The 27,679-nt window shown below is 44.9% G+C and overlaps 1 protein-coding gene across 6 annotated transcripts; it reads left to right on the top strand.

Moving 5' to 3' along the window:
* Positions 1 to 6,118: 6,118 nt before the first annotated feature.
* LOC134342197 (uncharacterized) lies at positions 6,119 to 27,679 on the top strand. Of its 6 annotated transcripts, none has more exons than XM_063040173.1 (7): positions 6,119 to 6,207; positions 9,298 to 9,434; positions 18,397 to 18,671; positions 19,590 to 19,761; positions 19,861 to 19,911; positions 26,486 to 26,665; positions 27,583 to 27,679. In XM_063040173.1, the coding sequence occupies exons 3-6, from the start codon at positions 18,429 to 18,431 to the stop codon at positions 26,635 to 26,637; spliced, it is 618 nt and encodes a 205-aa protein (XP_062896243.1). In that variant the 5' UTR covers positions 6,119 to 6,207; positions 9,298 to 9,434; positions 18,397 to 18,428; the 3' UTR covers positions 26,638 to 26,665; positions 27,583 to 27,679. The 6 variants fall into 6 exon arrangements, with proteins under 6 accessions (XP_062896243.1, XP_062896242.1, XP_062896241.1 ...); XM_063040172.1 differs by lacking the exon at positions 6,119 to 6,207 and adding an exon at positions 6,432 to 6,471; XM_063040171.1 differs by lacking the exon at positions 6,119 to 6,207 and adding an exon at positions 6,757 to 7,726.

The raw sequence follows: 27,679 nt of genomic DNA, 5'->3' as shown, positions 1-27,679 counted from the left end.
TGAATCAAAATTTGGTGTATTGAGTGCAGAAAAGATGTAAACAAAGATTAACAGTGCAGCGAAAATGCTCAATGATCTTGCTGGGTCTGGTGGACCAGAGTTATGGGGATCAAATGAATAGGACAGGATTGTATTCTTTAGAACGTAGAAGAGTGGGAGGAGATTTGATAGAAGTATACGCAATTATGTGTGGTTTGACAAGGTGAATGCGGATTCCTGTCACAGTATGTGGACAAGCCGACTAGGGGGAATGCCATACTAAATCTAGGACTAGGTAATGAACCGGGTCAGGTCACAGTTCTCTCAGTGGGTGAGCACCTGGTGGACAGTGACCACCGCTCCCTGGACTTTAGCATTGTCATCGAAAAGGATAGAATCAGAAAGGACAGGGACATTTTTAATTGGGGAAAGTCAAATTATGAGGCTATAAGGGTACAACTTCTGGGTGTGAATTGGGATGATGTTTCTGCAGGGAAATGTACTATGGACATGTGGTCGATGTTTAGAGATCTCTTGCAGGATGTTAGGGATACATTTGTCCCGGTGAGGAAGATAAAGAATGGTAGGGTGAAGGAACCATGGGTGACAAGTGAGGTGGAAAATCTAGTCAGGTGGAAGAAGGCAGCATACATGAGGTTTAGGAAGCACTGATCAGATGGGTCTATTGAGGAATGTAGGGAGGCAGAAAGGAGCTTAAGAAGGGGCTGAGAAGAGCAAGAAGGGGGCATGAGGAGGCCTTGGCGAGCAGGGTAAAGGAAAACCCCAAGGCATTCTTCAATTATGTGAAGAAAAAAAGGATGACAGGAGTGAAGGTAGGACCGATTAGAAATAAAGGTGGGAAGATGTGCCTGGAGGCTGTGGAAGTGAGCTAGGTCCTCAATGGATACTTCTCTTCGGTATTCACCAATGAGAGGGAACTTGATTATGGTGAGGACAATATGAGTGAGGTTGATGTTCTGGAGCATGTTGATATTAAGGGAGAGGAGGTGTTGAAGTTGCTAAAATACATTAGGACAGATAAGCCCCCGGGATCTGACGGAATATTCCCCAGCTGCTCCATGAGGCGAGAGAAGAGATTGCTGAGCCTCTGGTTAGGATCATTACGTCCTGGTTGTCCACAGGAATGGTACCAGAGGATTGGAGGGAGGCGAATGTTGTCCCTTGTTCAAAAAAGGTAGTAGGGATAGTCCGGGTAATTATAGACCAGTGAGCCTTACGTCTGTGTTGGGAAAGCTGTTGGAAGAGATTCTTAGATATAGGATCTCTGCGCATTTAGAGAATCATAGTCTGATCAGGGACAGTCAGCATGGCTTTGTGAAGGGCAGATCGTGACTAACAAGCCTCATAGAGTTCTTCGAAGAGGTCACCAGGCATATAGATGAGGGTAGTGCAGTGGATGTGATCTATATGGATTTTATTAAGGCAATTGACAAGTTTCCACACGGTAGGCTTATTCAGAAAGTCAAAGACATGGGATCCAAAGAAATTTGGCCAGGTGGATTCAGAATTGGCTTGCCTGCAGAAGACAGAGGGTGGTGGTGGAGGGAGTACATTCAGATTGGAGGCTTGTGACTAGTGGTGTCCCACAAGGATCTGTTCTGGAACCTCTACTTTTTGTGATTTTTATTAACGACCTGGATGTGGATGTAGAAAGGGTAGGTTCGCAAGTTTGCAGACGACACAAAGGTTGTTGGTGTTGTAGATAGTGTAGAAGATTGTCAAAGATTGCAGAGAGACATTGATATGATGCAGAAGTGGGCTGAGAAGTGGCAGATGGAGTTCAACCCGGAGAAGTGTGAGGTGGTACACTTTAGCAGGACAAACTCCAAGGCAGAGTATAAAGTAAATGGCGGGGTACTTGGTAGTGTGGAGGAGCAGAGGGGTCTGGGGGTGCATGTCCACAGATCCCTGGAAGTTGCCTTAAAGGTGGATAGGGTAGTTAACAAAGCTTATGGGGTGTTAGCTTTCATAAGTCGAGGGATACAGTTTAACAGGCGTAATGATGCAGCTCTATAAAACTCTGGTTAGGCCACACTTGGATTACTGTGTCCAGTTCTGGTCGCCTCACTATAGGAAGGATGCGGAAGCATTGGAAAGAGTACAGAGGAGATTTACCAGAATGCTGCCTGGTTTAGAGAGTATGCATTATGATCAGCGATTAAGGGAGCTAGGGCTTTACTCTTTGGAGAGAAGGAGGTTGAGAGGAGACATGATAGAGGTGTATAAGATAACAAGAGGAATAGATAGAGTGGATAGACAGCGCCTCTTCTCCAGGGCACCACTGCTGAATACAAGAGGACATGGCTTTAAGGTAAGGGTTGGGAAGTTCAAGGTGGATATTAGAGGAATTTTTTGTTTACTCAGAGGGTGGTTGGTGCTTGGAATGCACTGCCTGAGTCAGTGGTGGAGGCAGATACACTAGTGAAGTTTAAGAGACTACTAGACAGGTATATGGAGGAATTTAAGGTGGGGGGCTTATAAGGGAAGCAGGGTTTGAGGGTCGGCACAACATTGTGGGTCGAAGGGCCTATACTGTGCTGTACTATTCTATATGTTTAATTAGGCGTTTTCCACTGAAGTTGGGCGAGGCTACAACCGGAGGTCATGGATTAATGGAGAAAAGAAAGACATTTAAGGGGATCATGAGGATTAACTTTCTCATCCCGAGGGTGGTGACAGTGTGTAAATAATTGCCAGAACAGGTAGTGCAGGCGAGCTTGGTTTCAAATTTTAAGAGAAGTTTGGATTTGTACAAGGATAGTAGCGATAGGGAGTGCTACGGTATATCGATAGAAATTGACATTTTAAGCGATTTTGGCAGGCAATAATGGGCCGAATGTTCTGTTTCTGTTCTGTACTTCTCTATGACTCTATGATTGTCTTCAGATTCTGCCTGTTTCAGCAACTGTTATTGATCAGGTTAATATATCACGTTTCAGAGAGCGCGGGACAGTAGAACCTTGGGGTCCAAACAAGAAATAATCAGAACGCAACCGGAGCCCACAGTAGTGGGTAGCTACGATGAGGAATATGAGCTGAGATAATTCCTATATTTAGCGCCCATTGGACGTTCATGCCAAATAACATCAGCCCCAACCATTGTCTGTCCGGAAATAGAGACGGCATACTATCTGAGGGAATCGATTAAAGTGTTCAGTTTGCAATTAACTCAGAATCGTGGCGAAAACCATGTTAAAATTCTACAAATACTATTTGCTCTGCTGAGACATTCTTAGAAAATCGTGGAACCACCGGCGTACTAAACTAAAGGAGAAAAAGGCCGCCTGGAATTTCCGAGGCCAACGGAGAGTTGGAGGCATGAGATGAGATGAGAATTAGATTGTGATTGTGATCCGTACTCCGTCTTTCCACATAGTTGAGGTCTCACTTTAACCAAAGAGTGTAGAATCTCATCTCCCATATTGTTCATTTCTTGAAGAGTCTCATGAAGGACGAACAATTTAATGAAGGGCAGGGTCATTGGAAGATAAATTATTATATAGTGAAGGAATAAAGTTCTGGGATGTGCTTTTTAGGTTTCAGAGCAGTAACGAAATGAGTAGGTGGGGAAGGGCCATTGTATTTTGTACACCGGATCTCAATAAAGCATTTCATCATATCATAGATGGTATAAGGATTTTGCAAAGCTTGGGTGCGGTATCTTTCATATAACACTATTGTCCACTTGAGATCAACAGCTTTCAATTACCAGTACCTTTCGTAATTCGCCTTCAGTTGAGTCTCTGGCAGTGGATATGGCAAGCAAATGTGTGTCGACGTATGTTGTCAGAAGTTTAAAAACGAGGTCTTGCAGATTGAAGAGAATCCTTGCACTGACCACGCTGTTCCTGATTTTCCTTGAAAAAACATCCCCCACTTGTATATATTTTAGTCTTAGTAAATGATACGTCACCAGAATTTGATGACGTCTACCCGATTGAAATCTTGTCAATACTTATTGCGGGTCTTTTGTTCAAAACTTCCATTTATAGTGTTGACAGTCAGGCAGAATTTGGTGGGCAGCCGATAGCGAACATGTTTGCTGAGTCATAAAGCTAAAGATCATCGTAAAACTGAACCGGAAAGCTGAATAGAATCCATATTACTGTTCAAAGATAAACGCTCAAAATACATGTATTATCAAAGTACAGAGATGACAGCATACACCACCCCGAGTTTCATCTTATTGAGGGCATTCACAGCAAATATAAAGAAACGCAATAGAATCAATGAAGAACTACAGACAACAGACAAGCAGACAATGTGCAACCGACAACAAATTGTGCAAACACAAAAATAAATAATAATAATAAGAATAATATTGGAGTAAATAGGACATGTGTTATAAATTATTGGAACTGAATTCATAGTTTGTAGAATCAGCTCAGTATTGGAGTGAGTGAAGTTATCCACTCTGATTCCAGAGCCTGAGATTTGAGCGGTACAAACTGTTGCTGAACCTGAGGCTCCTATACACCCCACCGCGCGTATAACAGAACTTGGTTAGAAGACGTGCCCAATCTTTGCAATCTTCCAGCAAAGCAGAACGGCTGCCGTGCCTTCTTTATAAGTGGGCAATAAGACCATAAGATGACGATGGCATTCGTCTGTATTGAAGGACAATGGAAATGTAATGCGCGAAGGGTCAGTCCCTTGTCGAGCTGGGACGACTGCTATGACTGTCCAGTTCAATTTTAAAGCAGCAGCGCTTGCCGTAGTTCTGGAGGTGAATACCGTGCCAGTCTGTGGGGGCGATCTATCTCATAATTAACTGCTGCCTCCCGTGTTGGTCCTGTCGCTGCGAACATGCGAACAGAGGCATTGGAGCGACCTCTCCAGGTCACAAATTGGGCGCAAGGTGCGGAAATCTTGGGATACCAAGTCGTCAGGATCCCCCTCCCGACCTCATCAGTGTAGTCCGATGGAAAGGGAAGCAATGTGTTCGGCACACGCTTGGCTGCAAGAGCTGTCTGATAGATGATTCGTTCCGTCCAGCGCCTTAAGAGTTCCACTCTAGATTTTTCGATAGATGGTTTACCCTGGTGAGGAATTGTCTATGAACATTGTTTTCGCGGACTTTGTAGAAATAGAATTAAATCCATATTTTGCCCTGTTACTGGAGGAATGTGGGAATTTGACTTTATTGGACAAAGATGAGGAGATGATGCTATTCGCATTTATTTAGATGAATGAGAGGGTTTTTATCCGCTTGTTTCGATAAATGAGTTGAGCGGTTGCTGGTAATGTACAACATAACGAAACATCTTGGCAGCAATGTGGAAAACATGTTTGCTGCTTTAAGGGGGGCTGAAACAGGTGAAAATGGGTAGGGTTACTTTTAGGAGGTGGGATAGTGTGTCTTTGGGATCTTCTTCCTCAAAGTTTCCAAAGCGGAGTCTTTTTGGTGTGTTTAATTCCACAGAAGACAGATTCTTGACAGACAAGTGAGTGACGTGTTGCAGGCGGTGGCAGGCTTGGGCGTTCAGAGCACAGTTCAGTCGTGATCCTAGAATCATAGACACTGGCAGAACAGGACTGAGAGGCCGAATGTCCTGCTACTAATGAATATGCCAGCAGAAACTTCCGACAAATAGACCCGGTGAATTTAATATCCAGAGTTTTTCCATCAGTCACAGATGAGAAACGGTTGATGTATGTGTAAAGTAAATGCGATGTCAGGCAAATTCACCAGCGGAAGATTGTCTTAATTTCATCTGATTGCTGCGATCTGTAAGTGAACAATAAACTGAAGGAGAAGGGTTTACTTCTCTCGCTGTCAACTTTGACTGGTAGTTATCTCCGGGAGATGGTAATCTCGGCACAGCCGCGTCACAGTCGGACCACTATCCTCATGTTCCAACTGAGAACAACTGTGAACGTTGGCTTCAAAGCGGGTTGGCGTTAAAATCAATGGAAGTCCACACAATGGGGGCACAGTTGAATCTGGAGAAATGAAATCTCCACTGTTGAAAAGAAAACATTAATCCAAACGCATAATATTTCATCTGAGTTCACGGCGGGCTTCCTTCTGCTGTCTCTGTGCAATAAACCCACAGCGATCTTTGCCCTGAACTGCCACTGAGGTTTATATTCTGAGAATAAACTGGACCCAAGGTGAACAATATATCAAAGCGACGAAACCAACGAGCGGAACCAGGATTGGGGTTGTTCTTCCTCTCTGGAGCAGATCAAATTATCCAGAGAAAGGTAATCATTGCATCATGCTCTGAAGTATTAATTCTGGCTCGGACCACAGTTTAGAAAGACTCATTCAGGCAAGATGAGTCTTTGTGTGGTTCAACACAAGCGTTGTGGAACAGGGTGTGGGGTTACATGCTGGATAGACTGAAATTCAGGTTTATCAGCGTGTTAGCGACTGAACCTTGCCCAGGGTGTGATCACTTACTATTAGGGCCCATAAAATTCAGATGCTCGGATTCGCTGAAACCAGAGGCAGGAGTCCAGCGGCAGGTAAGCACAGGGTTGGTACTGGGCTGTGTCATGGTGTTTTAATAACCACACTCGCCAGGGCAGTATTTCCACTATTGCTACCATATCAATATTGTCTTTAAAATCGCGCGGATTTGCCATCTGATGCTTTATTGCTCTGATTGTGCATTTTTTAGGAAAGACTAGATGATGTGGCAATGATATTTATATTAACAAATATTGTATTAATTCTCACTGGCCGCAGACAAAATTAGGCAATTCTTCGTTCAGTGGGCACTTTAACATGTACCTCCTGTACTTGGTAATGTGGCAACTGAGTGCATGTCCAGGGGCTTCTGCTGTTGTTACCCGTCCGCTTCAATGCTGACCGCGCCGCCTCGTTCATCAACCTCAGCTTGTCTTTGCTGACTTAGTAGAATTAGAGGGAACACGATTTTGTCCTCTGGTACTGGATGAATGGGGGCATTTTACTATATTCGCTGGTATTAGATAAAGACAGGAGGTTGATTGTATTGGCTGTTATTTAGATGAATGAGGGGAGATTTTATCCGATGGTGTTTACATAAATGAATCCGGTGGTGTTCAGATCAATTAATTGCCGGTGACGGTGAACATCACGCGGTGTCTCGTCAGGAATGCGGAGACCATGTTTACTGTTGTAGCGAGACCAGAAAGAGATGGAGAGATGAGGTTATTTTTATGAAGTGGAGCTAGTGTGTCTCTGGAATTCTCTTCCTCAAAGGGAAAGAGAAGCAGCAGGGGCAGTTAGATCTGGGACAGGGAAAACAATACTCCAAATGCATCGTATTTCCTCAGAGTTCACAGCGCCCTTTCTTCTTCTGTCTCTGAGCAATAAATCCACAGCGATCTTTGCCCTGAGCTGTCGCTGTAGTTTATAATCTGATAATAAACAGGTTCCAAGCTGAACCATAAATCAAAGCGACGACAGCAACAGAAGTGGACCAGGATTGGGGTTGACTTCCTCTCTGGAGCAGGTGAACCTTTCGAGAATAACATAAACATTGCTTCCGCAGTGAAGTAGTAAGTCTGACTCGAACCTTATCTTAGAAAGACATTCAAGCAAAATGAGTCTTTGTGTAGTTTAACACAAGCGTTGTGGAACAGTGTGCGGCGTTACGTGCTGAATAAGCTGAAGTTCAGGTTTATGAGCGTGTTATCGACTGAACATTGCTCAGGGTGTGTCCTCGTACTGTTAGGACCCATAAAATTTAGATGCTCGGATTCGCTGAAAACAGACTCCGGAGTCCAACACCAGGTAAGAACAGGGCCATAAAGAGAAATGATATCGTGTTTTATTACCCCGCCTATCACGATAGTATTTCTAGAGTTTCTACCATTTCAATATTGTGCTGAAGATTGCGTGGATTGATATATAGGTGTTTTATTTTATGCTGTGTATTTTTCTGTGCGCAAAGACGGTATATATCTGGCAGTGGTATTTAAAATAAAAAATCCTGTAGTAAATCTTACAGTCAGTTGATAAAATTCTGGACGTCTACACTCAGTGGGCAATTTTTATCTACCTCCTCTACCTAATAATGTTGCCACTGAGTGTATGTTCGGGGTTTACTGCGACGGTACCCCGTCCAAATCCAATATTCGGCGTTCAGTAACGCTCTTCTGCACTCCGCTTTTGGAGCGCATGGTTGTTTAAGTTACTGTCGCCTTCCCCTCGCATTTAATCAGTCTGGCCAATCTCCTTGATCTCTCTCATTAAGAAGGCGTTTTCACCCTCAGAACTGCTACTCACTGGATTTCCTTTTGTTTTGTTTTCGCACTATTCTCTGTAAACCGAGACTTTTGTGCGTGAAAAGTCCCAGGAGATGATAAGTTTCCGTAATGCTCATTCCACCCTGTCTGACACCAGCCATCATTCCACGGTCAAGGTCACTTAGATCGCATTTAATCCAAATTTGGATGTTTGCCTGAACAACAACTGAATCCCTTAACTATATCTGCATGTTTTTATCCTTTGAGTTGCTGCCACGCGATTAACAGATTCCCATTAATGAGCTGGTGTGCTGTTGTACCTAATAAAGTGGCCATTTAGTTCTTTTACCATTTAGACAGGCCCTCAGAGATTAAAGGAACTAGGGCTTTACTCTTTGGAGAGAAGGAGGATGAGAGGAGACATGATAGACGTGTACAATATAACAAGATAGAGTGGACAGCCAGCGCCTCTTCCCCAGGGCACAACTGCTCAATACAAGAGGACATGGCTTTAAGGTAAGGGGTGGGAAGTTCAAGGGGGATATCGGAGGAAGGTTTTTTCCCCACTCAGAGAGTGGTTGGTGCATGGAATACACTGCCTGAGTCAGTGGTGGAGGCAGATCCACTAGTGAAATTTAAGAGACTGCTTGGCAGGTATATGGAGGAATTTAAGGTAGGGGCTTATATGAGAGGCATGGTTTGAGTGTCGGCAGAACATTGTGGGCCGAAGGGTCTGTACTGTGCTGTATTATTCTGTGTTCTATGTTTACCTATCTCGAATATGGACAAAGGTGAGACTTGGGGCTGATTTTTGCGATTTTCCTGTTTCCAACAACAGGTTGTCGCTGACAAAGCAGTGGACTGTTACAAGTCTGAGGAAACCCGGAGAGATAGACAGTCACTGTTCCCTCTGAGCCGCGCCGGTGTGCGGCTGCGTTGTAATTGAAATGCTCCCGTCACAGAGCCGTTGTTGTAGCGCAATGGATTTGAATGCAGCTGGTATAAGGCTCATGAAACCGGAGAGCTTGTCTTTTGTTGTACTGTATTATATCATATCCTTCCATTAACAGATAAACTCAAAAGTTTTTTTTGTCGGTCCATTCTAAATATTCATAGATGCACATTCCAAAAAACAAGATAACAGAGATGCCGCGCGTTTCACAGGCCCGTGTGAAAACTTCTGGCTTAGAGCAATGGTTGATCCACGCAACAGCAAAAATACTAATCAGTGGAAACATTGAAGACCGAACCAGGTTAGATTTTATGCATATTATTCACGAATGAATGTGATACATTATCGTGTTTCATTATACTTTATTTTGCTATCCTATTTTATATTATTGGCTAGCTTGCCTTTATATTTCACCTTCTCTCTGCTTATTCCTTTTTTAATTTGCCTTCTTTTGATTATTAAAATGCTCCCCAATTCTCTAGCGTCAACTATTTTTCCTCTCCAGGATAACATCTTAAATCGGTATGTTGATAGTCCAACAAAAGCAGGAGCTGTACTGAACCTGGTGTTGGGTGATTATGCTAACTAGATGCCCGACCATTTGGAGATGAACCGTTAGGGCAGAACTCCTCAACTTTAAGGGAGCTATAGAGAATAAAATTGTAAACTTTGAGGGAGGGTAATGAATTGGATCAAGGTAAATTACGAATTCATAACGGAGGATCTAGTGAGAGCTAATGGGAAACAACTGTTTCTGGCAAGTCCACATCTGACATGTGGAGGGTGTTCATAGTCCATCTGCACGGGAAGTACAGGATGGGTACATTCCTGTACGAAGACATCACGAGATTGGCAGCGTAAGAGAACCTTAAATGTGAACAGAAGTGATGAATTTAGTCAAGCATGAAAAGGAAAAGTATGTAAAGCTTAGGAAGGTTGAATCAAACAGGGCCCTAGCGGATGTGTGTGAGGACCTTAATGAGTAACGTACTTCAGTATTTACCAAGGGGGAAGGACGTGGAGGATAGAGAGATCAGTGCCGAGAGCACCAGTACACTCGGGCATTTTGAAATAAAACAGGAGACACTGTTGGGTCTCTTAAAATGCATTATGACATACATGTCTCTAGGACCTGATGGGTTATACCGCAAGTTACAGAGGGGCAAGTGAGAGATTGCTGGGGCCTTGATCAATATCCTTGTGCCCTGCCAAGCCACAAGCAAACTCCCGGAGAACTGAAAGAGTACCTCATGTTGATTCATCATTCAAGACGTGATCATTGATGAGCATTGAAACTGCCGAGATACAGTCGGCTGTGAACCAAGTGCTGATAAATGGGACCAGTGTAGACAGTGAGTGGATGGTCAGAACCCCTCACTATAGGAAGCATTGGAAAGGGTACAGAGGAGATTTACCAGGATGCTGCCTGGTTTGGAGTGTATGGATTTGTCACAGTGGCGTGGGTATTGGGGAGCAATGGTGGACCCAAATGCAAGACACATCTTGTGAGGTTACTTAGGTTTAGTTTATTGTACGATACCAGGAGAGCAAGACAGAAACAGGAATATCGAACAGGATAAGGACTCGGAACTGAGACAAGGCTGGGACCAAGGGTCTGGGCTTGGACTCTGATTCGGCTCCCAGAACTAGGAGATACGAAGAGGCTAGGGTATGGACTCCGAGCCCGAGACTGGGCAAGGACCCATTACCTGGGTCTTGCCTCGGGCTCGGACCCCAGAACCAGGCATGGACATGACATGGGCTAGGGAGAGGAGGAACATGGAAAACAGAGCCTCGGTCTCGGGAGAGCAAGTACCTGAAACCTTAGACACATACACAGAACAGAGAGCCGGGACCCCTCTTTGGGTACAGGACATAGGGCCGGGACTCGCACACAGAACAGAGAGCCGGGACCCCTCCTTGGGTACAGGAGTTAGGCCCGGGACTCTTGACCCTCCGTGGGGCAAAGGCAAGACGGCCTAACTTACCCCCACAGAGGCGAGGACCAGACAAGACATAACCCCCCGCGGAGCAACGGCGAGACGGCCTGACTTACCCCACGGAGGCGAGGACAAGGCAAGACAAGGCCAACACGAATGGACACCAGATAGTACCTATCTAGCTCCGGTGATGGAACTAGACCGAAGTGCAGGCGGGGGCTGCAGACGAGGGCTAGAGGCGAGAGGGACAGAAAAGGGTTTCTGACAAGGGGGTAGAACAGGAAACACAGACCGCCAGTGCCAGGACATGACTCAGAACTGGGAAGCCGCCATGGCCAGGACATTACATGGTACTTGAACGCCGCCAGGACCAGGACTTGACATGGTATTTGAACGAGGCCCAGAGCCAGGTCTTGACTTGGAGCCTCTGGGTAGTGGCGCGCTCTCGACTCGGCCCGGGAACAGAAAACAGCGGTTCTTCATTCCCTCTGGCGGGTTAACTAACGGACCTACCTTGATGAGGAAACTTTGCAGGATCACTTCAGCGAGGTAACTGGACTGGGTTGCTCCGGTGAGGAAGGTCTCGACAGAGACTAGGCTTACTCCAGCCACCGTGACTTTGCAGACGCTTCCTCCCCGAACAGCTGGAAGCCGGAGACTATAAATTACCGGTTCAGCCGAGTGTCAATTGCCTCTAATCACCTAAATCGAGGGACACGGGAAAACAGGGAATCAACAGTCCGGATCGTAACATAAACAAGCTAAATTTAAAGGGACCCCGATCCAGAGCATGACAGGATTATGATCAGAGATTAAGGGAGCTAGGGCTTTACTCTTTGGAGAGACGGAGGATGAAAGGAGACATAGTAGAGGTATAAAATATATTAAGAGGAAAACATAGAGTAGATAGCCAGCTTCTCTTCCCCAGGTCACCACTGCTCAATACAAAGGGACATGGCTTTAAGGTAAGGGGTGCGATGTTCAACAGGGATATTAAAGGAAGGTTTTTTTACTCAGAGAGTGGTCGGTGCGTGCAATACACTGCCTGAATCAGTGGTGGAGGCAGATACACTACTGAAATTTAAGAGACTACTAGACAGGTATATGGAGGAATTTTGGGTGGGGGTTATATAGGAGGCAGGGTTTGAGGGTCGGCACAACATTGTGGGCCAAAGGGCCTGTACTGTGCCGTACTATTCTTTGTTCTATCTATATTCTATGTATCAAGCATGGCCGGCCAAATGCCTGTTTCCATGCTGTGTGATCCACTACTCTGCACATGCTAAATTACGATGGTGGCACCACAAGGCATTGACTTCAAAACTCCACACCCTTCTGATGGAGACACAACCCCTGCCCTCAACACATGCGATCACATCTTACCTGCTTCTGACATTTAAAATACACTCAGAATGGTTTTCTCATTCAGTCAGAAGGTTATATTACATCCAACTCGTTCTCAGAGCTGACAAACCATACCCTCCCACAGCCGGTTCCACCTGTTGGTATGCCCTTTCATCCCCCTCCAGGGAAGCTGCATCACCATAAGACCGCCTGCCAATGAGGCATTGATTTATCCATTTTAGAATCTTTCCTGAAATCTCCTGGGTTCATAGATTGTTAAGCAGGCTCGAGTGTGCAACCTTGTCAAAGGGCTTTCGAAAATCCGAGTACACTACATCAACCGATTCACCTTTGTCTCCTGCTTGATAGTTCTTCAAAGAATTCCAACAGATTTGTCAGACAAGATTTTTCCTTGAGGAAACCATGCTGACTATGACTTATCATGTTTCTCCAAGTACCCTGAGACCTCATCCTTAATAATGAACTCCAACATCGTCCCAATCATTGAGGTCAGACTGACAGGCCTATAGTTGCCTTTCTTCCGCCTTTCTCCCTACTTGAAGAGTGGAGTGTCATTTGCAATTTTCCAGTCTTCCGGAATCAGTCTGGAATCTTGTGATTTTTGAAAGCTCTTTAATGCCTCCAAAATGTCTTCAGCCTCCACTTTCAGAACTGTGAGGTGTACACCATCTGGTCGGAGTATCGAATCTACCTTCAGATCTTTCAGTTTCCCAAGAGCCCTCTGTCTAGTTACGCAATTCATGACCCCGAAAGCTGGAACATCCACCATAGTGCTAGTATCTTCCACAGTGAAGACAGGCGCAAAATACCTATTCAGTTCTTCCGCCGTTGTGTTGTTCCCCATTGCTACTTCTCCAGCATCGTTTCCCAGTGGTCTGATATCCACTGTTGCCTCTCTTTTACACTTGATATATCTGAAGAAACTTCTGGTATCCTATGTAATATTATTGTCGCTAAATTTCATATTCCATCTTTACCTTCTTCATATCTTTTTTCAGTTGCCCTTCTGTTGGTTCTAAAAATAACGCAATCCTCTCATTTCCCACAACTGTTTGCTCTATTGTATGCTCTCTCTTTGGCTTTTATGTTGGCTTTGAGTTCTCTTGTTAGACACGTTTGTGTTAGCTGGCCAACTCCCCTCTCATGCCTCTGCAATTCCCTTTACTCCACGGTAACACTGATACATCAGACTTTAGCATCTCCTTCTCATATTTCAGGGCGAATTCTCTCATATTATGATTACTTTCCCCTCCGGGTTCTTATATCTGAAGATCTCTAATCAATTCTGGTTCATTGCACAACACCCAATGCAGAATAGTTGATTCCTGACTCGGCTTAACCACGAACTGCTCTATCGCGTAGGCATTCTAGAAACTCCCCTCTTGGGATCCAGCATCGACCTAATTTTCTAATCTACCTGCATATGGAAATCATCTATGGCTATTGTAATCTAGCTCTTTTGGCATGTATTTTCTATATCCCTTTGTAATTTGTAGACCACATTCTTACTACTGCTTGGAGGTCTGTGTCTAATTCCCATCAAGGTCTTTTTACCCTTACAGTACCTTAGCTCTATCAACAATGAATCAGCACATTCCAACACTATGTCACCTCTTTTTAATGAATTAATTTATTTTTTTTACCGACGGAGCAACGCAGCCCACTCTGCCTCCCTGCCTGTCCCTTCAATACAATGCGTATCCTTGGACATTAATAGACAATAGACAATAGACAATATGTGCAGGAGTAGGCCATTCGGCCCTTCTAGCCAGCACCGCCATTCACTGTGATCATGGCTGATCATCCACAATCAGTATCCGGTTCCTGCCTTATCCCCATAACCTTTGATTCCACTATGTTTAAGAGCTCTATCCATCTCTATCCTGAAAGCACCCAGAGACTTGGCCTCCACAGCCTTCTGGGGCAGAGCATTCCACATATCCACCACTCTCTGGGTGAAAAAGTTTTTACTTAACTCCGTTCTGAATGACCTACCCCTTATTCCTAAGCTGTGGCCTCTAGTTCTGAACTCACCCATCAGCGAGAACGTGCTTCCTGCCTCCAGCGTGTGCAATCCCTTAGTAATCTCCCAGCTATAATCTTTCAGCTATGATTCCATGATGCCTATAACATTATATCAGCCAATCTGCAGCTGTGTTGTCAGTTCATCTATATTATTCCTTATACAGCGCGCATAAAAATTTAAAACCTTCTGATCGGCATTCGGCCTTTTCGATCTTGTCCACCTTTAACATTGCATCTCACCCTATTGACAGCAATTTTGTCCTATCAACAGCCTCTCCTCGCTACGCATTGGCTCTGTTTGTAAACCAACAACCCCATCTTCAGCGTTATTATCCACCTTTCCTATGATAATTCTTATATAGTATTTTCCTCGTAGTTTCCTACGATACTTCTTGTAAAACTGTGATTAGAGTAATTTCTTCAGCTAATGGTTAATCTGTGGAATTTGTTGCCACACAGGGTGTTGGATGCTGTCATTGTGATACAGCAGAGACTATTATGTTCTTGATTGTAAGGCGATTGATTGTTTAAGGGACAATGCAGGAGAATAAGTTGGATCGGACCGGATGGGCCAAATAGCTTTATTATACTCGTTTTTCTAATGGTCTTACTGTGAACTGTAGGGTAAGTCCTTATCACTTCCAGATGTTGCGGTGTGAGGGACGATTATATGTTTGTTCATTGAGATCATTCTATTTGCATGCGGTGTTCAAATTTCAATGAGGTTTGATTTTAGAAATAGTAAGATCTAATGATTTTCGAGGTTTTTTTTTTATGAGTCCGGGAACGTCTTGCAAACTTACTGCTACGCGACCATAATTGAAAGTTTAGAAATAGAAACGGGCACAGTATCGTGTCCTAATAGTGTTCTAAAATCTCCTATTAGTGTTTACTATTAGTGTTCTCCTGATAGGGTTTTCATCAATGCCATGATCAAGCATATTAATACGTGTCTGAGAAACTGGTGAAGCGGCAGGGCTTCGGGTTCCTGGATCACTGGGACCCCTTCTGTGGGAGCCACGACCTGTAAAGTAAAAAAGGACGGCTTACAACTGAACCCAAAATATCTGAGTACGTGGGTTTAATAGAACTGTTAGGCAGATTTTAAACTATTTGGCAGTGGGGTGAGGATCGGTGTGTTAGGACTGAGGAAGGGTAAAACAGAAATAAATCGAAGGTAATCTGCAATAGAGATGATAGAAAGGACAGGCGGGATTTGAGGCATAATAGCAGATAATGGTATGATTTAAAGGGCAATAGAGGCGTAGAAACAACAAATACTAGTCTGAAAATGTTATATTTGAGTGCACGCACCATAAGAAATAAAATAGACAATCTTGAATTTCAGCTGAAGATTAGCAAGTATGACCATTTGGCCATCTCTGAATCTTGGCTGAATGATGGCTGCCATTGGGAGCTCAACGTCCAAGGATATCGGAAAGATAGGTTAGTAGGCTGATATGGGGGGTGATATGGCCCTCTCTATAAGAAATAATAATAAGTCATTAGAAAGGGCTGACATACCATCGGAAGGTGTAGTGTTTATATGGGTTGAGTTAAGAAATGGAGAAGGTAATAGGACCCTAATAACAGTTGTATCATTCCTCTAAACAGCAGCTGGAATGTGGATTACAAATTACAGCAGTAGATGGAAAAGGCGAGTCAGAAGGGCAATTTCATGATAATGGTCGGGGATTCTAACATGAAAGTGGATTGGGAAAAACCAGGTCAGTACTGGACCTCAAGAGAGAGTATTGGCAGGATGTCAAAGGGATGGTTTTTAAGAACAGTGTTTTGTTGAACAGCTGGATTGGGTATCTTGCAATGATCCGGAGGTGATAAGAGAGCTTAATGTGAAGGAAAACATAGGGAACTGTGATCACAATATGATCGAGTTCACATTGAATTTTGAGTGCGTAGGCTGATCGGCAGAAAGCAGAGAGTGGGAATAAAATGATCCTTTCCGTCTGGATAATGGTTACCAGTGGAGTTCCACAGGGGTCGATTTTGGACCGCTTCCTTTTATGATATGGGTCAATGAAGAATATAAGAACTGGGATGAAGACACTCGTGAGACAATACTTAGATTGTGTGCAGTTTTGGGCTCCTTATTTTAGAAATGATATACCGACATTGGAGAGGGTTCGGAGAAAACTCACGAGAATTATTCCAGGAATGAAAGTGTTACGGTATGAGGAACGCCTGGCAGCTCGTGGGCTGTATTTCCTCGAGTTCAGGAGAAGGAGGGGCGATCTTATAGTAAAATTCCGAATTTTCAGAGGCCTGAGGAGATAGATATGGCAAAGTTATTTCCCATGGTAGGGGATTCTAGCACAAGAGGGCACAACTTCAGGATTGAAGGACGTCCATTTAGAACAGAGATGCGAAGAACTTCCTTTAGCCAAAGGGTGGTACATCTAGTGAATTTTTTTACCACGAGCGGTTGTGGAGGCCAAGTCATTGGGTGTATTTAAGGCAGAGAAAGAGAGGTAGTTAATTAGCCAAGGCAACAAAGGGTATGGGAGAGAAGGCATGGGAGTGGGACTGACTGGAAGAACTAGATCAGTCTATGACTGAATGGTAGAGCAGACTGGATGGGCCGAATGGTCTACTTCTGCTCCTATATCTTATGACCTTATATTTAAAGTAATAGTCAGATTGAGAAACATTTGTTGAGATCGTAGCTAAACCAAATTATCATTGTTGGCTTCACCCGCGGATTTTTTATAGTTGTATGACGTGCTCTCAGCTCCGATATTGATTACAAAAGTTGGTGACTGTAAAGGTTGGTGTATTAGATCCTTTATTAGAAATCAGAAAACCTACAATCTGGTAGCAATGAAACTGAAGTCTACCGAAGTGTAAGTTCAGTGTATTTGAGTGGATAATAATAAAGGATATGACATACGTCAGTTCCCAGCTGTGAACAAAGTACAAATATGAAACTGATTCCCTTCACTTTCACCCCGCCACCACCCCACTCCGAAGCATAAGAAAATAATAAATACGAAACACAGAATACAGTGCAGGTAGAGAGCAGATACATGGCTGCTACAGATAGGCTCAGCTTTGATTATGCGGTCTTCAATCTGAAGTATCAACGTACTGTCTGTCTTGTTCAATAATTCCAACATTTTGGTTTAGTAATTGCAAATCTGCTTTTGCCAGCTGGCTGTTTTTGATATATGGTGGGTCGACATTGTGTTTAACAAGGTGCCATGTAAATTTCTGATAATAACCAGATGATTGTGTAAATAAATCATGACCGGAGATTAGGAGATAATAATGATCTTAAAATCCTGCCGGAGAAGATGTCGTGGTTCTGGAGAAGATGCCGCGATACCATGGGTAGAACTGCATTGTTCAGGACGTCAGTGTGTTTCTATGTAGACTCAAACCATATGTTGTCATGGGTGTCAATGCCGGGAGCTGTTAAACTGAAAGGGGACCGTGAGAATCAGGTGTGACTAAGAAATCTGTATAATTCAGTGATGAGAGGAATGCATGTCCCATTGGTCAGCAGAAATGTTCCACCCCGCACTGCTGTAACAGCTGTCCATTAGTCACCATAGCGCCACCAGTGGTAGGAGGACAAAAGCAGTGGACGCTGTCTGCTCAGCCTGCCTTGCCTTTCCTATTGACACATCACTCCCAGTCCAGGACACAAGATTGGTTCCTAAAAGGGTGTTGCCTGCAATAAAGCGAGGAGATACTCCGGGGAATCGCGGAAAGGTGTACAATCCAGGGACAGAGGAAAAATGGGTATTGTGTGACTGTGGGTGCATGGGCGCAGGGATATTAGGCCGTATCAAGTCTTCAGTGGAAAGGCCCAAGATGTTTGGAATTGTGTCGTTGTATTTAAAAACAAAACAGTGTTCTCTTTTATACTTCAATTAATGCCTGACGCTCAACTGTTAATTTTGTTTGTAACAGCGCAGCAAAATCTGACCCCAACTGTCCTCGACATGGCTGAACGGGCGGGCAGGGGAGGAGTTCCAGTGACGTCAACATCAGGAAAGGTCACGGGTATGTCCTTCACAGGTCCGAGCTCAGTGATCACCGAGCTCCTGGCAGGCTGCAACGACTCCCAGCTGCTGCAGCTGACGGATTTCTACCGGGACAGGCTGGAGCAGGCGATGGAAAGAGGAGTGTACGGAGTGAGCCTGGCGTTAAAGGATGAGAATCAGTTCAGCGGAGAGGAACATCGGGTGAGTTTGGGTTTGAATTTTCACACATCAGAGGACTGATGGCTGTCGGATCTCTGACTCATTGGATATTAAATTAGATAAAAGAACAACTGGGAAATAAATACTGTACATACAACCACAGAAATGTGAATCTGAACCAGTGATAGAAAGGGTTGAGAAGACCCCGCGGACTGATGAGTGGCTGCTCAGTGTTCAGAGTGAGTTGAGCAAGTAACCGTTCTGTAGGCTCACAGTATAAAATGGAAATATGACAGGAGGTTTCGGTTTGGGAAGGCTGTACAGTGTGACGGCGGGATGTCAGTGAGAACCGGGACATCATCAGTGGGTGCCACAGGAGCTCGAGTGTGTTCTGTTCTGGGCGGAGATGATTGTGTTACAATCTGCAGCAGCAAAACGTAACGTGTGCATGGGGGAATACTGCCATGTTGTAACGTGTAATCACTGAATACACCTCCACTGGAAAAGACAATGGAAAGGCATCAGGTGTCAGCTGGCAATCCGCTGTCATGTTTGACACTGGCGGACAGAGCAAATGAATCACATCATTTTTTCTGCAACTTCTCTGAGAATGTTCACTCTGCTATATAAAAAAAAAACTCCTGACTTCTTTCTTCCTCTGTGATCGTTATTTTCCGATTTTTTTTACACCGTCAAACCTGATGAGGAATTATTTATGGAATTGAAGATACGTCAATAAAGCCGTCACAGACCAGCCAGGATCTCATTGACTGGTAAACCAGCTTCACGGTGCATGTTCCTCCGTGTGCTCTGAACTCACAATGTACAGTCCATGTCCAGACAAGGTCTGTACCCGTCCGGGTGACTGCTCAGTATGATCCCGTTACAGCGCACATCATTTACTTCTCATTGTCTGTGTGAATCTGTCGTTCCCTATATGTTCACCGTTACTCTTCACAGACAATCTCCGATCTCGCTGATAATGGAAAGAGGGCGGACAGTTCTAAACTCCTCCTGAGCCTGGTGATGGAGAAAGGCTCCCGCGCCCGGAGGGCGATGTGGGAAAACTTCGTGAAAATGCGCAATGTCGTCCCAAAGTTGGACAAAATACTGAAAGAAATTCAGGAACATGGTGAGTTAATATCAGAGATTGATCTAATTTAGGATTCAGGCTCTACATATTTAATAATTTCACGCATTTCAATTCCCCAAATTGTTTAAATCCGAACAGGTTGTGTTCCGATCCATCGACCCGTCCCGGAGATTCCTTGTGAGCTGAAAGGTAAGTGAAGAAACCACTGCTTCCACCACAGATTGATCATTGTGTAGGGCCATATCGTTGCTGAGACACGTGCATTTGACCAGGTCAATGTTGGCAACATGGCACAGTGAGACGCATGGAAAATGTTTGCTGGAAGGTTGGTTTACATAGGACATAGAGGGTGGATAAATCTCCTGCACATGATGGAATGCACCCTCGGGTCCTGAATGAAGTATCTGGAGAGATTGCAGAGTCATTAACGATGATCTTTCAAGAACTGATCGATTCTGGCGCTATACTGGATTACTGAAAAATTGCAAATGTTTCTCCGCTTTTTAAGAAGGGTGGGAGGCAGCAGAAAGGAAACAATAGACTAATTAGCCTAACATGAGTAGTAGGGAACTTCTTGGAATCGATGGTTTGGGATGAGATGACGGAGTACCTGGGGACAAATGGCAAGATTGGCCAAAGGCAGCATGGTTTCCTGAAAGGAAAATCCTGCCTGACAAACCTACTACAATTCTTTGAGGAAAGTGCAAGCAGGGTAGACAAAGAAGATGCAGTAGATGTGATGTACTTGGATTTTCAGAGGGCCTTTGACAAAGTGCTGCACAAGAGGCTTCTTAGGAAGATACTAGTCCATGGAATTACAGGGAAATTACTAGCATGGGTGGAGCATTGGCTGGTCGGCAGGAAACAGAGAGTGGGAATAAAGGGAACGTATTCTGTCTAGCTGCCAGTTACCAGATGAGTTCCACTGGGGTCGGTGTTAGGACCGCTGTTTTTCACAATGTATGTCTATGATTTGGACTGTGGTATTAATGGGTTTGTGGCTAAATTTGCCGATGATACAAAGATAGGTGGAGGAGCGTGTAGTGTTGTGGAAGCAGAGAGCCTATAGAGAGACTTAGATCTTTTAAGGTAATAGGCAAAATAGTGGCAAATGAAATAGAATGTTGGAAACTGTATGCTCATGTATTTTGGTGGAAGAAATAAACGTCAGACTATTATTTCGATGGGGAGAGAATACAAAATGCAGGGAGGCAAAGGAACCTGGGAGTCCTTGTGCGAGATACCTTATAAGTTAACCTCCAGGTTCAGTCGGCTGTGAAGAAGACGAATGAAATGTTTTCATTCATTTCTTGAGGTATAAAATATTAGAGCATGGATGTGATGCTGAGGCTCTATAAGGCACTCGTGAGACTACACTTGGAGTATTGATTGCAGTTTTGGGCTCCTTATTTTAGAAAGGATATACTTATATTGGAGAGGGTTCAGAGAAGATTCACGAGCATGATTTGAGGAATGAAAGGGCTACCTGATGAGGAACGTCTGGCAGCTCTTAGGCTGTATTCCCTGGAGTTTAGGGGAATGAGGGGAGATCTCATAGCAACATTACGAATGTTAAAAGGCCTGAACAGATTACATATGGCAAAGTTATTTCCCATGGTCTGGGATTCCACGATAAGAGGGCACGACTTCAGGATTGAAGAACGTTATTTTAGAACTGAGATGCGGAGAAATCACTTTAGTCAGAGGGTGGTAAATGTGTGGAATTTGTTGCTATGAGCGGCTGTGGAGGCCAGGTCACTGGGTGTACTTAAGGCAGAGATAGATAGGTTCCTGATTAACCAGGGCATCAAAGAGTATGGGGTGAAGGCAGGGGAGTGGGAATGACTGGAAGAATTGGAACAGCCTATGATTCAATGGCGGAGCAGACTCGATGGGTCGAATAGGTATTTCTGCTCCAATATCTTATGATCTTATGGCATTATGAGGAACAACATAGAAAGTTGGAGTGTTTGCTGCAAGGGAACACACTCTCAGGATCCGGCAACGACAGGTCCCTCCACCGGAGTCAGAATGGAGAAGACAACCATCTGAAGGAGTGAAAATCAGATTTTCTTTCTTTTTTTTTTTTTTTTTACTGCGAAGAGTGAAATCGTTCCCCTACAGCCACCCAACCCCAGAACAGCGCTCATCCGAAATCACTCTTTAAAATTCCCTCTGATCCTACAAGTCATCAATTTTAGAACTGGGAGTCCATTGAAGCTCTCATCAGAGGGAAAACAATGGCAGCATCCATTTAATCAGAAAAGCAGTTAACATCCCAAACTGGTCTGTTCAACCCCAAAGCTGCATATGGAACCCCCTCTGTTCACATCTGCACGCCCTCAGTGCAAACACAGCTGCAGTTATCCAGTGTAAGTTCCAACTCAATAATCCTGGGCAGTCCATCAGGAGACAGTGTTAGTGAGGCTGAGATGGAGGACAAAATACTCAACTCTGTCCACAGAAGCTGAAATTCATGTGTGCCGGTGTTGTGTGATGGAGACCGTGGAAGGGTAATAGATGGGAATTAGGACAGAGAAACCGATGGTTGTGGGATTGCGGCAGGGCGAGTGCAAAGCACTGAAAATATCTGAAACAAAATTGCGGTTAATTACATTGTGTTCGGCTGGATCAGCTGCTCGCTACATCCGTAAACGCATTGTGTCTGTGAAAATGGAGCCCGAGGCAGTACATGGGCACAAGCGATTGTAAGGCTGCATAATCGCAGACTGCGTTGGATCACTCAACGCCAAATTTACGAGGAGAGGGCAAAGGAAAGGCAGATATTGCACAAGTTACTAATATTACAGTACCCATGCTTTATTTGAACTGGGTCAGTCTCTCTCATTGCCAAGTTCAAGTTCTAAAGATACAAATTTATGTATGGCTCCAGTGATAGATGTTTCAGGAAGTTTACAATCTGCTCAAGTCTCTGTCACCACTGTTAATGCTTTTCCAGTCCACATTCAGACAATAACGCCCCTCAGTTGCCATACACTATGGATATGGTACATAGAACATAGAACATTGACATTCAGCACATTAGAAGCCCTCCGGCCCACAGTGCTGTGCCGACTATGTAACCTACTATTGAAACTGCCGAGAATTTCCGCAGCGCATAGACCTCTATTTTTCTCAGCTCCATGTGCCTATCCAAGTAGCTCTTATCAGTACGTCTGGTATCAGCTTCCACCACCGCCACTGGCAAATGCATTCCACACACCCACCACTTCCTAATTAAAACCAAAAAAAAATCTTACCCATGACATCCCCTCGGTAACTATTTCCAAGCACCTAAAATCTATGCCCCTCGTGTTACCATTTCAGCCCCGGGAAAAAGCCTCCGGCTATCCACACGATCAATGCCCCTTATCCTTTTATACATCTCTATCAGGTCACCGCTCATCCTCCATCGCTCCAAGGAGAAAACGCCAAGTACATGCAACCTACTGTCATAATGTCCACCCTCCAATCCAGGCAACATCCTTGTCAATCTCCTCTGCATTCCCTCTATAATATCCACATCTTTCATGTAGTGAGGTGACCAGAACTGAACAGAGTAGTCCGTGGTGTCTGACCAAACTTTGAAATAACTGTAACATTATCGCACAGCTCCTGAACTCAGTCCCAGGACTGATGGATGCCAACACACCATACGCATTCTTAACAACACTGTCAACCTGCGCAGCGGCTTCGAGTGTCCAATTGACACTGGCCTCAAGGTCTCTCAGATTCTCCACACTGTCATGAGTCTTACGATTTACATGTACATTATATTCTGTCTTCAAATTGGACCTACCGAAATGAACCACTTCAGGCCTATGTGGGTGGAAGTCCATCTGCCACTTCTCAACCCAGTTCTGTATCCTATCAATGTTCCGCTGTAACTTCTCACAACCCTCCAGACTATCCACAACATCACCAACATTTGCGCCATCAGCAACCTTACGAACCCACCCTTCAACCTCTGCAGCCAGGTCATTAACAAACTCAGAGGGTGGGGGACAAGAACGGTTTTCTGTGGAGCACCTTGGGGCTCCAGCCTCCACGCAGTATACGAAGTATCTACGACCACCCTTTTCCTTCTCTGGGCAAGCCAATTGTGGATCCACAAAAGGTCTCCTTGGATCCCATGCCTCATTACTTTCTGAACGGGGAACCCTTGCATGGGGAACCTTATCCAATGCCTTATTCAGATCCATATCCACTATCATCACTACTCTACCTTCACCAATGTGTTTTGTTGCATCCTCAAAGAATTCAATCAGGTACGTAAGGCACGACCTGCCCTTGCAAAGCCATGCTGACTATCCTTAATCAGATTATGTCTCTCCAAATGCTCATAAATCCTGCCTCTCACAATCTTCTCCAACAACTTGCCCAACTCTGATATTGATGATGCAGACATCATCACCAGAGGCTCAACAATCTCTTCCCTCTCTTTCCACATCAGCCTGGGGTATATCTCATGCGGTCCAGTGACTTAAATCGAACTGAATGCTTCTCACAGCTCCAGCACATCCTCTTTTTTAACGTCTACATACTCAAGCTTTTCAGTCCACTATAAGTCATCCTCAGAGTTGCCAAGGTCATTTTCCCCGGTGAATACTGATGCAAAGTATTCATTAAGTACCTCCGCTACCTCCTATGACTCCATGCACACGTTCCCAATATCGCACCTGATTAGCCTATTCCCACATGGCTCATCCTCTTGCTTTTCACCTACTTGTAGAATGCTTTGGGGCTTCGCTTAATCCTGCTCACCAAGGCCTTCTCATGGCCCCTTCTGGCTCTCTTAATTCCATTCTTAAAATGCTTTCTCGCAAACTTGTAATTTTCAAGCGCTCTACCGGTACCTAGTTTCTTGAACCTTTCGTAAGTGTTTCTTTTCTTCCTAACTAGATTTCCTACATCCTCTATACAACATATTTTTTTTTACCTCTACCATCCTTTCCCTTCTTCAATGGGACATACCTATGCAGAACTCGATGAAAATGTTCCCTGAAGATTTGCCAAATTTCTGCTGTGCATTTCCCAGAGAACATTTTCTCCGAATTTATGTTGTCAAGTTCCTACCTAATAACATCATATTCCCCCCCCGCCCACCACCACCCAAATTAAATGCTTTCCCAAATTGTCTGCATATGTCCCTCTCCAGCGCTCTGGTGAAGGAGATAGAGTTGTGGTCACTACCTCCAAAATGGCCTTCCACCGAGAGATCTGTCACCTGACCGGGTTCGTTTTCCAATACCAGTTCAAGCACAGACTCTCCTGTAGATGCCTTATTTACATATTGTGCCAGAAACCTTCCTGAACACACCTAACAAACTCCGCCCCATCTAAACCCCTTGTGCTAAGGAGACGACCATCAATATTAGGAAAGTTAAAATCTCCCATCACAACAGCCATACTATCATTGCGCTGTTCCAGAATCTGCCTCCCTGTGTGCTCCTCGATATCCCTGTTACAATTGGGATAGTAGTTATTGGGACAGTAGAGTTATTGCCCCTTTCCTGTTTCTGACTTCCATCCACACAGACTCGGTGGACCATCCCTCCATGTCTTCCTCCTTTTCTTCAATCGTGGCATTATCACTAATTAACTATGCCACACCCCTACCTCTTTTGCCTCCCTCTCTGTTCTTTTTGAAACATCTAAAGCCTGGCACATTCAGCATCCATTCTTGCTCCTGAGACATCCCAGTCTCTGTAATAGCCATAACGTCATACTTCCACGTATTATTCCACGCTCTTTTAATCGGCCTTGTTTATGATACTCCTTGCATTGAAATAGACAGATTCAAACCATCAGGCTGAGTGCATCTTTGTCCTAACGTCTGCCTATCCTTTCCTCACAAACTCCCTACAAGCTGCCTGTACTTTGCGTTCCAACCACCCCATCCATTGCCTCTTCACTTCGGTTCCCACCTCCCTGCACATCCAATTTAAACCCTCCCCCAAAAGAATTAGCAAACCTGCCCGCCATTATATTGGTCCCCCTCGTATTCAAGATGGAACCCGTCTCTTTTTCTACAGGTCACGCTTGCCCCAGAAGAGAGTACCAATGATCTAAAAATCTGAATCCCTGGAATGAGTATAATCTCCGCTCCGTCTTTCCCCACCTCTCACTTCCCCCTCTCCTCTGCGTCTCTCCCCACCCACTCCCATCCCCCTTCTCCACTCCTTCTCTCCCCATCCTTCCCTTCACCCCGTCCTCTCCGTCTCTCTCCACCCCTCCCATCCCCCTCTCCACTCCTTCTCTCCCCATCCTTCCCTTCCCCCCCGTCCTCTCCGTCTCTGCAGCACCCCTCCCTTCTCCATCTCCTCTCCGTCTCTCCCCTGCCCTCCCTTCCTCCTCTACTCTCGTCTCTCCCCAACCCTCCCTTCCCTCTCCACTCTCTCTATCCCATCTCCTCACCTCCCCTCCCCTCTCTTCGCCTCTCTGCACCCCCCCGCTCAACCCCCTCTGCCGCCCTCTGTACCCCTGTCCCCCTCCATCTTCCCACTCCCTCTCTCTCTCGACTCCCTCTCTCCCTCTCCCCCCTTTCTCTCTCTCTCCCCACTCTCTCTCTCTGTCTCATCCTTGTCTCCCACCTCCATTTCACACACCCCCACCAGCGGATTTCTGACCCATCCTATCTCTCACCCCCTCTCCACGTACTATATTTATCTTGAACAGTGTTTAATGACCTGGCGCACACAATCTTTAGGTTCCAGAGAGACTGTTGCTGCCGAATATGGGGTCTGCAATTGATTTTCCCCAGTTTTCTTCACAGATCCGAGCTCAGTGATCGCCGAACTCCTGGCGAGCTGGAATGATTCCCTAGCTGCTGCAGCTGACGGATTTCTACCTGGACAGGCTGGAGCAGGCGATAGAAAGAGGGGTGCACGGAGTGAGCCTGGCGTTAACAGCTGAGAATCAGTTCAGTGGAGCGGAACATCAGGTGAGTGGGAGGGACAATGAGGTTGAATTTTCACACATTACAGGACCGATGGGTGTCGGAACTCTGACTCGTCGGATATTAAATTAGATAAAGGAACAACTGGGAAATAAATGCTGTACATACAATCACAAAAATGTGAATCTGAACCAGTGATAGAAAGGGTTGAGAAGACTGATGAGTGGCTGCTCAGTGTTCAGAGTGAGTTGAGCAAGTAACAGTTCTGTAGGCTCACAGTATAAAATGGAAATACGGCGGGAGGTTTCGGTTTGGGAAGGCTGTACAGCGTGAAGGCAGGATGTTAGTGAGAAGCGGGACATCATCAGTGGGTGCTACAGGAGTTCGACTGTGTTCTGTTCTTGGCGGAGATGATTGTGTTACAATCTGTAGCAGCAAACAGTGTGGATCGGAGAATACTGTCATATTGTAATGTTTAATCACTGACTAAACCTCCGCTGAAAAAGGCAATGGAAAGGCACCAGGTGTCAGCTGGTAATCCGCTGTCATGTTGGACACTGGCGGACAGAGCAGATGATTCACATGATCTTTTCTGATACTTTTTTTTCTGAAACTGCTCACTCTGTTATAAAAATTCCTCCTGACTTATTTCTTCATCTGTGATCCTATTTTCTGATTTTTGCTTTACACCGACAAATCCGGTGAGGAATTATTTATGGATTTGAAAGCTACGTCAATGAAGCCCTCACGCACAATCCAGGATTTCATTGACTGGTGGACCAGGTCCACGGCGAATGTCCCTCTGTGTGCTCTGGACTCAGAATGTACAGTCCATGTCTCGACAGGATCAGCACCTGTCCGGGTGACTGCTCAGTGTGATCCCGTATCAGAGCACATCATTTACTTCTCATTGTCTGTGTGAATCTGTCAGTCCCCAATATATTCACTGTTATTCTTCACAGACAATCTCTGATCTCGCTGATAATGGAAAGAGGGCGGACAGTTCTAAACTCCTCCTGAACCTGGTGATGGAGAAAGGCTCCCGCGCCCAGAGGGTGA

The sequence above is a fragment of the Mobula hypostoma genome, unplaced genomic scaffold (genome assembly GCF_963921235.1).
Source record: "Mobula hypostoma unplaced genomic scaffold, sMobHyp1.1 scaffold_125, whole genome shotgun sequence".
Taxonomy (NCBI): domain Eukaryota; kingdom Metazoa; phylum Chordata; class Chondrichthyes; order Myliobatiformes; family Myliobatidae; genus Mobula; species Mobula hypostoma.
This window is presented reverse-complemented; position numbering and strand designations above follow the sequence as displayed.

Bases quoted from the DNA above. Each gene is read 5' to 3' on its own strand.
- LOC134342197 (XM_063040168.1), top strand. From the start codon at position 16,112: ATGGAAAAGGCGAGTCAGAAGGGCAATTTCATGATAATGGTCGGGGAT. The intron at 18,672-19,589 runs GTGAGTTTGGGT...TACTCTTCACAG, and splicing joins TCAGCGGAGAGGAACATCGG to ACAATCTCCGATCTCGCTGA. The intron at 19,762-19,860 runs GTGAGTTAATAT...AAATCCGAACAG, and splicing joins GAAAGAAATTCAGGAACATG to GTTGTGTTCCGATCCATCGA.